Source organism: Lissotriton vulgaris, chromosome 4_1 (assembly GCF_964263255.1).
Source record: "Lissotriton vulgaris chromosome 4_1, aLisVul1.2, whole genome shotgun sequence".
Taxonomy (NCBI): domain Eukaryota; kingdom Metazoa; phylum Chordata; class Amphibia; order Caudata; family Salamandridae; genus Lissotriton; species Lissotriton vulgaris.
The window spans coordinates 1,773,590,246-1,773,603,041 of NC_141691.1; the positions used below are offsets into that span (position 1 = coordinate 1,773,590,246).

General features: G+C 39.7%; 1 protein-coding gene across 2 annotated transcripts in view; it reads right to left on the reverse strand.

Annotated features, from left to right (window-relative positions):
- Positions 1-12,796, reverse strand: part of DPYS (dihydropyrimidinase) — a 358,618-nt gene that overhangs the window by 118,448 nt on the left and 227,374 nt on the right. For both annotated transcript variants that reach the window (XM_086966103.1, XM_086966102.1), the window contains exon 2: positions 2,351-2,509. In XM_086966103.1, coding sequence (XP_086822229.1) covers positions 2,351-2,509 — 159 coding nt within the window. The remainder of the gene's footprint in view (positions 1-2,350; positions 2,510-12,796) is intronic.

Here is a 12,796-nt window from a genome sequence, read left to right on the forward strand (position 1 = left end):
AAAAATGTTATATAGCACCCTGAGTTCTTTCTCTAGCCAATTACGACTCCCTTCAGTTCTCCATGCCACAATGTCCATAAATGAGACCGGTTTTGTTGTTGCTGGGGCAAGAAGAAACTCCACATCGAAGTACCCTTGCCAACAACTTTTTGAAACTTGGACGCATAAAAAAATATTTATACATGCTCAAAATGTCCAGTGGAGTGACCCCTACGAGCCAAGGGCAACAATCTAAACAGTTTCAACCATTCATGCAATTGTTTTGTGGGTGTTACACACGGGTTACAAGGCTGCACAACATCTTTAAAGCTCTAGCAAGCACTGGCAGAGGCAACGAGAATGGACAATTCACACTCAGAGCTTTAGAAGTAGAACCAAAAGCAGCAGTGAATCGGTTGGTTTTATGTCAGGAAGGGTTATTCAATGTCTGAGTTAAGCAGGGATCAAACTCCAGAGGGTGGAGCCTTTTTCTCTACGGAGGGATCTCTCTCCCAACAGTTTGTAATTTGTCAGATGGGCGACTAGTTGTTCCAGGCAAGCTGTGGCATTCGTATGACTACATATTAATTGCTTATTACTTTAAATAAGCTTTTGTGAGGTTCTGTATATTGTGTGCTTGTATGATTGGTACACAATATGCGTGCACTGAACATTAAGTAAATAAATAGCAACACTTTTCTAGCGCTGCCTTACAGCCAGGCCGTCCCTAAATGCTGACCTTGGTGTTATCTGGTCTTAGTGTTGCTGCAATATAAATGATGGACCCACAAACTTAAATTGAATGGTCCTACAGCAATGATCCACACTTGGCCACTGGATTGGCTCGTGTTGATACGCAATGCTCAATTCAGAAGCTAACAACCTGTGTATACATTTTGGAGGATGCTGGCACAAAGAATCTGAAAAAGTTGGGTATTTTCTTACAATTCGAAATCTTGGTCTCATTTTTATTTTCGAAATTTTGGTTTTCTCACTTTAATTTCGAAATGTCAGCATAGATTCATAGAACTGTTGAACAAGTAAGGACTGTTTCCTCCTGCGTGGGTGACTAAACCCAAAATGCTATGCAAACTGTTTCTTCATTCCTAATCGCTACACTTTCACTTTATATTTTATATTTTTTGTTAGGAATGATCCACCTAATTTTTTATATTAAAATCAAGCATAATCACGCCAAAGTAATTGGAGGGAAATACAGATGAAAATGTGCTTATTACAAATTATTATGCTGCTTTGGAGACCTCTAAAACTAGTAAGAAAATGTTTTAAAATGTTTGTCTAATTAATTGACACTATCAGTGGTATTGAACGTATATTTTAAATACAAATCGCAATACAATACAAGCACAGTGTGAAATGGAATGCTACATGTACACTATTATACAGCAGTTTAAAGTACACATGATAAATGGAGCTACTCATGTATATCACTTTTTAATTGTGTAACTTTTAGTAGGATTGAGGCCTTCTTCAGGATATATATATAAATATATTTTTGGGCAGGTGCAAATGTAATCTTACCAAGCGAATTTAAAAAAAGAGACTCTGGGCCATATATCTACAACAGAATGGCAGAGTGCGCTGTAATGTAACAGTTGGTAAGGCCGCAATCCAACATTCTGGAAACGCTGGGATACACTGGATTTAGCTGCCTAGCACCAATTTAGGCACCATAGTGCAAGGGTGCCTGCATTGCAAGAAATGATTGTTCATGTATGTGCAAGAAGGTGTTTCTTCCTGCTCATGAACAATCACTAATGGCGATTTGCTCATACAGAATGCAGCACACAGAAACAGCAAAAACAAAAAGAAATTAACAATTTCTCCTCATTGTGCCAGGTTAAGGTCTTAATATTGGCACTGGCCCATATTTACGGGAGGGGAGCAGTGTCAAAAAGCAATGGGTGTTGCAGTGCAACGCCCACTGCAAAACCCATTTCCAGCCTCTTTCACTCCAAATGCTGGGTGAAAGAGGCATTATTTACAAGGCAGCGTAAAACCAAGTTAAGTGGCTTAACACCTTGTAAATAAGGTGAAGGGGTTATCGCCACTAAAACATCACAAAAATGTAATTTCTGGTGGCACTGGTAATAAGCCCTTGTAAATATGCCCCAAAATGTCACTGGACAAAAGGTTCACTGCCAATCTAAGCAGGTGTTTAAAAAAAATTATATTACAAAATATAACACGGACTAAATCTTCACTAGATCTTTTATTCAGAGCCGTTATGCAAACATACAGTTTCCACTGACACTTCAATATAAAATCATTTGTCTGTGTTACAACAATGTTTTAACATGCAGAAATGGCAGAATAAAAGGAAATGCATTAGTTGTCCTGTTACTCCTACCTTGTCACTCCACCATGTAACCGCCACATGAAGTGCATAGTCACAACAGACTTTCGGATCGGCCCAGCCTCTCCAGGTATTATAGGCCTCAATCAGGGACTGTCCTTTGTTAGGAATAGCAAAGTCCAATATCATTGTGGTGCCTCCAGCCAGGGCAGCCTGAAAGAACAAGAGTTATGCATTGTTAACTAGAAAGCACAAGGATGATGATGCATTCTATTGTTATTTTATTACAATATGAATTAGTCAAAATGGCGCTTGTAATAAATTAATTTGTGAAAAAATGTCAGCATTGCAATTTCTTTTCTGATGTGCAACTAGGGTAAAGTGTGGATTTGCAAGACATTCAAAGGGTATACTTCTTTCTGTCAGAAAATAACATGAACATTTCAAAAAGTGCTCTGGCTACGACACTGAATGTAACCTGTTCCCTTCTTTAGTTCCCATTTCAAAGATCTTAAGGCCCTTTTCTTTTCCAGGTCGTTTCAAAACTGGTATGTAAACAAAATAGGATTATTAAGATGCAGACCAGCTCTATAGATATTGGCTCACATAATAACCTTGTACGGGCTTAATAACAGTATCTATACAATTTCAGACAATGCAACTTTTTAGACTAAAAAACACTGAAATTCACAAGTTATAGTTATCTCAAGTAAATATAACTTTCCCCTGAAATAACTATATTTTGTCCCTCTACTATACACAGTGTGTTATCATTGATGTCTTTTCAAATCAAATGTTGCAGTGATGTTATCAGTGACATCATAGATCATGTCATGAGTGATGTAATATATGGGGTATGAAGCAGTGCATGGCAAGGGTGTGACTTTGGGTCATGAGGTATAATTACTTGAGATAATTATAGCCAGCGGCAACTCTTCCTCTAATGGCAGAGCAGTTCAAAAGGAAAAAGAAAATGATAATAACTCAATGTTATTATCATTTTGTTTTTAACACTGCAGTGGCCATGTTTCATGCGGGCAGGGCTGGCCAAAGTAGGGGGGAGGAGTGGTGGCACTCTTTAAGTGTGCAAGCCGTTTTGTTCACCATCATGCTTTATGCAAAGCCTGGTGGCAAACATGTACAGGCTTCCAGTCCCTGTCTGAGCATCGAACCACGGCACTCAGACCAATCACAATGTTGCTGTCATGGTCACAGCAACGTAATGATTGGCTTTGGGAGTCTGCGTGCTTCCTGCTGCTGGGACTCGAGACAGGAAGATGAAGAGAACGGAGGAGTGGCGGCGGACGGCTGTAGCCAGGTAAGTCCTTTCATTGCCCCACCCCCACCCCTTACCCTCTACTACCCCACCCCCAAATGGTATCAGCCACTACTGATTATAACTAGTACATGTTAGTGGAGGGGTTTTGTCACTGAAATGTAACCTAACTTAACATTAATTTTAACCCTTCTTTTTTTCAGTGAATTACTAAGCCTTTTTCTATGAAAAGTAAGATGTAATTATAATGCCTAGCTATAATGTCACCTTATCCTTTGTTTTTTCAGTGAATTCCTAGTTTTGTTTTAATGTAATACTTTATTTACTTTATTATTATATGTAAAGCCACCCCATGCCGCACACTGCCCCCCCCCCTCAATCCCCCCCTCCACAGACAGCCAACACACTGACTCGCACAGCTAAAAGCTGTGCACACCCTGGTGCTGGCGTGGGCCAGGCCTTGTGCCCCGCCCCACCGCACAAGGCTTTTGCACAATGGGGGGGTTGGGCGCCGGGCCTGGAGTCCAAACTCCTGTGTCCACACATGGTTGAATGAAGAATGTAAGGGGTAGCATTTTAAGTAAGGTAGAGGTACTGATTTTGTCAAAGGGTCAAAACACCAAAACATAAAAAAGTGGGCCTATTGGCTTTATAATGGGGTCCGAATATCAACATATATAAAGCATATGTATTGTTTTGGAGAGAAAATGATCAATAATTATAATGAAATGTATACTTCATTAATTCTCAAAGTTCAGTGTTAAAAAAGCGACTGCATTGAAAAAGAGTTGTAATAAAGTTGTATCTGGGCGGAGCCTAATGACACATCTCATTGTGAGATCTGATTGGCTGTCAGCACTTCATCCAATAAGTGTTGACAGCCATCTTGGGACCAATATACATGATAGCACCTCATTAAAAAGCATTGCAGTTAATAGAAGGTTTTAAAACTTCAGTTACATTATAAATCATTTGTTGATGGTACCACACTAATTTTAGAAATTGTGGTGTGTTCTAAGGTGATTTTACCATGTGAAAAAGTCTTCTGCTGAGATATCATTAATCATGTTTGAGAGAAAACTATTTTCTCATGCTTGTCCCATAGAGGTTTGGAAGGTGCTCCAGAAGCTAAAATGAGAGCATATTTTCTGTAAATTCACATTATCTTTCTCAGTCATGTGATAATGAAGTCTGACATTCTCAGTAAAACATGTACATTCAACAAGGGCAGAGACTGTCAACTGATTCCTTTGTGTTCTTCTGCAGCTTCCCAGAGTGTTCTAAAGAACAACTAGAGCGCTAACAGCCTTACTATTGATAAAATTCTGGCACACCTGAAGCTATCTTGATCGGAATAAACGGGTAACACTTAAAACATTTAATTTAAAAAGGAACAAATTAAAGGGGTTTATTTTGTCATAGAAATTATGGTTAGTGCGGTAGAATAAAAAATTAGGACGCTTTAAGTGAGATCTTAAACATCTTCCTGTTATATTTCAACAGGAGCAGCCTGGTGGTTGATTGCTTTGTGTTCTACTGCAGCTTCCCAGAGTGTTCTAAAGAACAACTAGAGTGCTAACAGTCTTACTTATGACAAAAAGGTGGCACACCAGAAACCATCGTGATTGGAATAAACTGGTAACACTTAAAACATTTAATTTTAAAAAGGAACAAAATGAGGGGGTTTATTTTGTCATAGAAATTATGGTTAGTGCTGTAGAATGGAAAATTAGGACATGTTTTAAGTGAGATCTCAAATATCTTCCTGTTATATTTCAACAGGAGCAGCCTGTCAGTTGACTGCTTTGTGTTTTACTGCTGCTTCCCAGAGTGTTCGAAAGAAAAACTAGAGCGCTAACAGCTTTAATTAGGACAAAAGTATGGCACACCTGTAGCCATCTTGATTGAAAAAACTGGTAACACTTAAAGCATTTAATTTAAAAAGGAATAAATTGAGGGTGTTCATTTTGTCCTAGAAATTATGGTTAGTGCTGTAGGAAGAAAAAATAGGTCATGTTTTAAGTGAGATCTCCAATATCTTCCTGTTATATTTCAACAGAAGCAGCCTGGCAGTTGATTCCTTTGTGTTCTACTGCAGCTACCGAGAGTGTTCTAAAGAACAACTAGTGAGCACTACCCCCTACACTACTCAAACACCACTGCACTACCCTAAACCCCAAAACACTACCCCCTACAGTAGACAAACACCACTGCGCTTCCCTGAACCCTAAAATACTACCCCAGCATGACCCCCTATACTACCCAAACACCACTGCACTACCCTAAACCCTAAATCTACCCCCAGCACGACAGCCCTACGCTACCCAAACACCACTGCACTACACTAAACCCTAAAACACTACCCCCTATATTACACAAACACCACTGCACTACCCTTAACCCTAAAACACTATCCCCAGCACAACCACCTACACTACACAAACACCACTGCACTACCATAAACCCTAAAACACTACCCCCTACACTACACAATTTCTACTGCACTACCCTAAACCTTAAAACACTACCCCAGCATGACCCCCTGCACTACATGAACACAACTGTACTACCCTAAACCCTAAAAAACTACCCCCAGCACAAACCCACAAACACTACACAAACACCACTGCACAATCCTAACCCCTAAATCTACCCCCAGCACGACACCTACACTATCCAAACACCACTGCACTACCCTAAAAACGAAATCTACCCCAGCACGACTCCTACACTGCCCAAACACCACTGCACTACCCTAAACCCTATACCCTACAATACTACCCCAGAATGACCCCCTACACTATACAAACACCACTGCACCACCCTAAATCTACCCCCACCATGACTCCCTATACTACACATACACCACTGCACTACCCTAAACCCGAAATATACCCCCAGCACGACCCCCTACACTACACAAACACCGCTGCACTACCCTAAACCCTAAATCTACCCCCAGCATGAACCTCTACACTACCCAAACACCACTGCACTACCCTAACCCCTAACATACTACCCCCAGCATGACCCCTACACTACACAAACACCACTGCACTACCCTAAACTCGAAATCTACCCCCAATATGACCCCCTATACTACACAAACACCACTGCACTACCCTAAACCTGAAATCTACCCCCAGCACGACCCCCCACACTACACAAACACCGCTGCACTTCCCTAACCCCTAAAACACTACCCCCAGCATGGCCCCTACACTACACAAACACCATTGCACTACCCTAAACCCTAATTCTACCCCCAACATGAACTCCTACACTACCCATTCACAACTGCACTACCCTAAACCCTAAGACACAACCCCAGCATGACCCCCTACACTACCCAAACACCATTGCACTACCTAAACCTTAAATCTACCCCAGCACGACCCCCTACACTACATAAACACCACTGCAGTACACTAAACCCTAAATCTACCCCCAGCATGACCCCCTTCACTACACAAAAACCACTGTACTACTATAAACCCTAAAACACTACCCCCAGCATGACCCCCTACACTACACAAACAACACTATACTACCCTAAACCCTAAAACACTACCCCCAGCACGAACCCGCAAACACTACACAAACACCACTGCACTACCCTAAACCCTAAATCTACCCCCAGCACGACCCCTACCTTACCCAAACACCACTGCACTACCATAAACCCTAAAACACTACCCCATACACTACATAAATACCACTGCACTACCCTAAACTCTAAAAACTAACCCCAGCACGACCCCCTACCCTACACAAAGACAACTGCACTACCCTAAACCCTAAACCTACCCCCAGCACAACCCCCTACACTACCCATTCACCATTGCACTACCCTAAACCCTAAAACACTACCCCCAGCACGACCCCCTACACTACATAAAAACCACTGAACTGCCCTAAACACTAAATTTACCCCAGCACGATCCCCTACACTACACAAACACCATTGCACTAACCTAAACCCTAAAACACTACCCACAGCACGACCCCCTACACTACCCAAACACCACTGCACTACCCTAAACCCTAAAACACTACCCCCAGCACGACCCCATATACTACACAAACACCACTGCACTACCCTAAACCCTAAATCTACCCCCAGCATGACCACCTACACTACCTATTCACCACTGCGCTAGCCTAAAACACTACCCCCGGCATGACCCCTACACTACCCAAACACCACTGCGCTACCGTAAAACACTACCCCGGCAGGACCCCCTACACTAACCAAACACCACTGCGCTACCCTAAATTATAAAACACTCCCCCCGGCACGACACCCTACACTACCCAAACACCACTGTACTAACCTAAACCCTAAAATACTACCCCCGGAACAACCCCTACACTACCCAAAAACCACTGCCCTGTGGTGCATTTTAAGTTGAGGAATTAATTTCTCTTCAATCTTGGGGGTCCCTGGGAGCCAACTAGCACACCAGGTACCTCCAGTATGTGCCAGGGAGCTGCGTTGCAGACAGGTGTTCGGAGGCTACACCCCTTTTTACACCTCTCTGCAACGCAGCTCTGTGGCACTTACTGGAGGTACCTAGTGGGCTAGTTTGACCCTAGGGACCCTTAGGATTGAAGGGGACTTAACCTCTCAACTTAGAACGGTGACAGGGTGTGTTTACACAATGGTGAAGGGAGGGGACGGGGCTTGACGTGATGTGTGCAAACATATACTGTGGCGCATTTTAAGTTAGGGAAAAAATTCCACTTCAAGCCTGAGGGGCCGTGGGAGCCAAGTAGCCCACCTGGTGCTTCCAGGAAGCGCCACTGTGCTGCGTTGCAGAGAGGTGGTGCAGGCCGTTCCCCTTTTTACATCTCTCTTCTAAGCAGCTCTGTGGCCCTTACTGGATGTACTACGAATTCCGATTTACTTACCTGTTATCAGGATAGACATCAGTGCTGCCTTTTTGAGCCCAGTACTGATCCTGAAAAGTAATTCTAACTATACTTATCAGTAACTTGAATTTACTTCCATAGGTTAACATTGAATGGTTTCACTTGGAAATTCTTCTAAGTGTGGAGTTTTCGAACTTTAAAATATTCACCTAAAATCATCCGAACAACGAATTCCGATTTCCTCATCTGTTATCAGGAGAGAGAACCCATTGTTGAACCTGAAAAGTAATTCTAACCATACTTATCAGTAACTTATATTTCCTTCCAAAGGAATACATTGTCTGTTTTTCACCAGAAAATGTTCTAAGTGTTGAGTTTCACAAACTACAAATATTCCTTAAAAATCGCCTATATGATTTAAACGCATGCTTTCAACTGTTTACAGGAGATGCATCAGTGCCGGATCCAGGATCCACCACTAATTAAGAAAAAGTAATGATAACACTACTTACCTGCTAAGTGAGTTTCCTCACATAGGATAACATTGGTAAGTCTATGCGAAAAAGTTTCTTTGTCAACTTTTAAAATACAATAATATTCCTTAAAAATCACTACTGTAACCAAAACACTTTTACTCAACTGTTTATAGGAGATGTCCAGGGAAATAATCTAGGATCCAGTCCTGTGGTTAGAAAAGTAATCCATAAGGTAACTAATTGCATTTAAGTAGAAATTCACGCTGAGCTCAATGTTGCATTGTATTTGAAATTGTGTTGCCCATTGCAACAACTGTAAGTACTGTACTTAAAGTCTATTTCATATTTCTAAAGTATTTAAACTAAAGTAATTCATTCTGAGAAGGTATATTTTGTAATGTAATGTATAATGTAATTATAATGTAATTTAAAAAATAAAATATCCTAAAATAAATAATGTAGTAAATCAGTATCAAAAAAAGAAATATAACAATGAATACATTTAAAATTAGTCATTTACAAAACCTTTGAAATTCACCTAAAAAACCATAGGTTTCAGACATGTTATAGTTAGGAATTAGCATTTAAAAAAGCTTCGAAATTGACTGAAAAAAACATAGGTTTGAGGCCTGATATAGTTAGGAATTAGCATTTAAAAAACCTTGCAAATTCACTGAAAAACACATAGGTTTTAGTGGTGTTATAGTTAGGAATTAGCATTTTAAAAAACTTTGAAATTCACTGCAAAAACCATAGGTTTTAGGGGTGTTATAGTTAGCTGGACATTTCACTCGTACAACACCATTGTAATTCCTCCGATATAGTTAGTTGTACTAACTATAACTCACGCGCCCGCAATCCACTGCTGATGATGTCACATATTACATCATTCATGACATGGTCAGTGACAAGAATATCAGCTTTTGTGGCGCCTCACTTTGTTGGTTCAAGGATCGACTTTGTTGAAAATATATATATATATATATATATATATATATATATATATATATATATATATATATATATACACTGAGAAAACATAGGTTTTAGGGGTGTTATAGTTAGCTGGACATTTCACTCGTACAAAACCATTGAAATTCCTCCGATATAGTTGTACTAACTATAACTCGCACGCCCCAATCCACTGCTGATGATGTCACATATTACATCATTCATGACATGGTCAGTGACATCACTGATGACATCTCAAATGACATCACTGATTACATCACTGATGACATCATCCATGTGACAATCTGATACATCTCATCATACACTAGTATAACCTTTCAACACTCATTATAAAATATGGAGTACCATATTTGAAACCACTGTCACACCAATACAAATTTCTAAAAACCCACTCAGTGATTACTACATCTACACACACATCTAAACACTTACCTACAGATTCACTCATACATGCTAAAAAAAATCAAAAGAACACTATTAAATATACTTATACACCTACATCGACATTACACACCAGCACACATCATATTGACTTATGGAGTCATCCTTCTCACTTATGCAAATAATTGATCACATTTACTCACCTACACACTTATACAAACATCACTTTAATTATTCATATAGTAACTCAGATAGTAATTCATACTTACTGGCAGATGCATCAACGTAGCCTTTTGCTATTCCTAAATAGAGATTTTTAAGGAATCGCTATTTAGGAATAGCAAAAGCCTATGCATGTAGGAATCGCTATTAAAATAGCGATTCCTAAACATTCCTTAATTGCTACTCGCAAATTGCTAGTCGCAATTAAGGAATGCTGTCCCATTCATTCCTATAGGCCTACAGGCCCATAGGAATGAATTGGAGATTGCATTAGCAATTTGCGAGTACCAGTAGGTACTCGCAAATTGCTCATGCAATTTCAAGGGTGCAAGGGTGTCAAAATGACACCCTGTTGCACCCCTGAAATTGATCTCCGCACATATGTTGCACACACACATGCCCTAAGGGCATGTGTGTGCGCAACATGAAACTTTGAAAAATGCACAAAAAGTGCTTTTTTCAAAGTTTTAGCAAATTACCATGAAGTTCAACTTCATGGTAATTTGCAACTCCTGTTAGCGAATTCGCTATTTTTTTTACTTTCATGCATTGCATTTAAGGAATCTCAATTTGGGATTCCTTGAATGCAATTGCAATTTAAGGAATCTCAATTTAGAGATTCCTTAAATTGCGATTTTTGCATTTGGGATGATGCATCCCAAATGCAAAAATACCGGGAGCAAAGGGGCAGATTCTCAGAATCTGCCCCTTTGCTCCCGGTATTTTCTTTGATGCATATGCCTGTCAGTGTGTTATAAAATCACTATTGCATGTATAAAGTTTTCGATAGTCACTCATGCAATCACTGAGTCTTATGTATACTTATTTATATACAACAACTGTCACATACACTGCCTTTTATATTTCTAGTTTGTTGGACATGTATCATTGAGAAATATATTTACTCATCACCACACCCATAAAAACATTCACTCATCCAAACAACTGCTTCGCCATACAGTCTTAACCTCATATACCTAATAAATCAACTATTTAAACATCTTTGGACAGTCATACACCTCCCACCCAACTACACACACATTCACTATCCCATACAAATATTCACTAAATAATAAGTAAAATAGACTTTCAAATAGCTGGCAACCAACTTAGGTAGTAGTTTACGCAACAAGAGATAGAGTGACATAGATATTCACACTGTTTAATCACTATCCCATATATTTAGAGAAAGACTTTAAATTAGTCACTTAGACAGTCAATCACAGTGCTACTAAATCCTCCATCTAGACATCCACTCAGTCTTCAATGCACATTGTTATATATATATAATACTTATTTAAATATCAAACCAAACCACATTCACTGGATGATGTCATCAGTGATGTCATTTGAGATGTCATCAGTGATGTCACTGACCATGTCATGAGTGATGTAATATGTGACATCATCAGCAGTGGATTGGGGCGTGCGAGTTATAGTTAGTACAACTATATCGGAGGAATTTCAATGGTTTTGTACGAGTGAAATGTCCAGCTAACTATAACACCCCTAAAACCTATGTTTTTCTCAGTGTGTATATATATATATATATTTACATATATATATATATATATATATATATTTCCAACAAAGTTGATCCTTGAACCAACAAAGTGAGGCGCCACAAAAGCCAATATTCTTGCCAAAAGGTATTTAATGAGCACAAGAATCCCAACGCGTTTTGGTAGTTACATCTACCTTGTTCACGGTTAGTTGAAAATTTACACAAAGTATTGTTTAAATTGCCCCTGTGTACCCAGGAAGTTGTATGTCACTTCCGCCCACAAGGAATTCTGGTCCATGTAGTTTGTCAATTCAAACATGGTTTTACATTTGTTTTGTGGAAACCCCCATCGTGCCTATTCATACCAACTGTGTAGTGAAATGAAAATCAAAATAATCTATACAATTAATGCCTTCCAGTGGGCTTTTTCCAAAGATTGTTTGTAATCATTATTGTCAATAATGAAAATTCATAAGTTCTGTTTAGTGCTGCCCTCCAGTGGGCTTATGCTTTTTGAGCATGTTCATGACAAACAACTTCATTGTCCTGCAAGGGATGTTTTGGAAAAGAGGGGGTGGGGGGTGAGGGTGTATAGGAAGGGTACCATAAGGGAAGGGTAATAAATTGAATCAATTGTCAATGGAAAGGAATAGAGATTTCATTATTTATAAATGAATATACATTTCTTCTGACTGGTTCAAACCCAAAGGTGACAAGGTCCGAAAATTCAGGATATGGCGTGACTCTCTTTATCTTAAAAGCTTTTCCCGGTGGCCACCTCGATCTGATAGGGACAT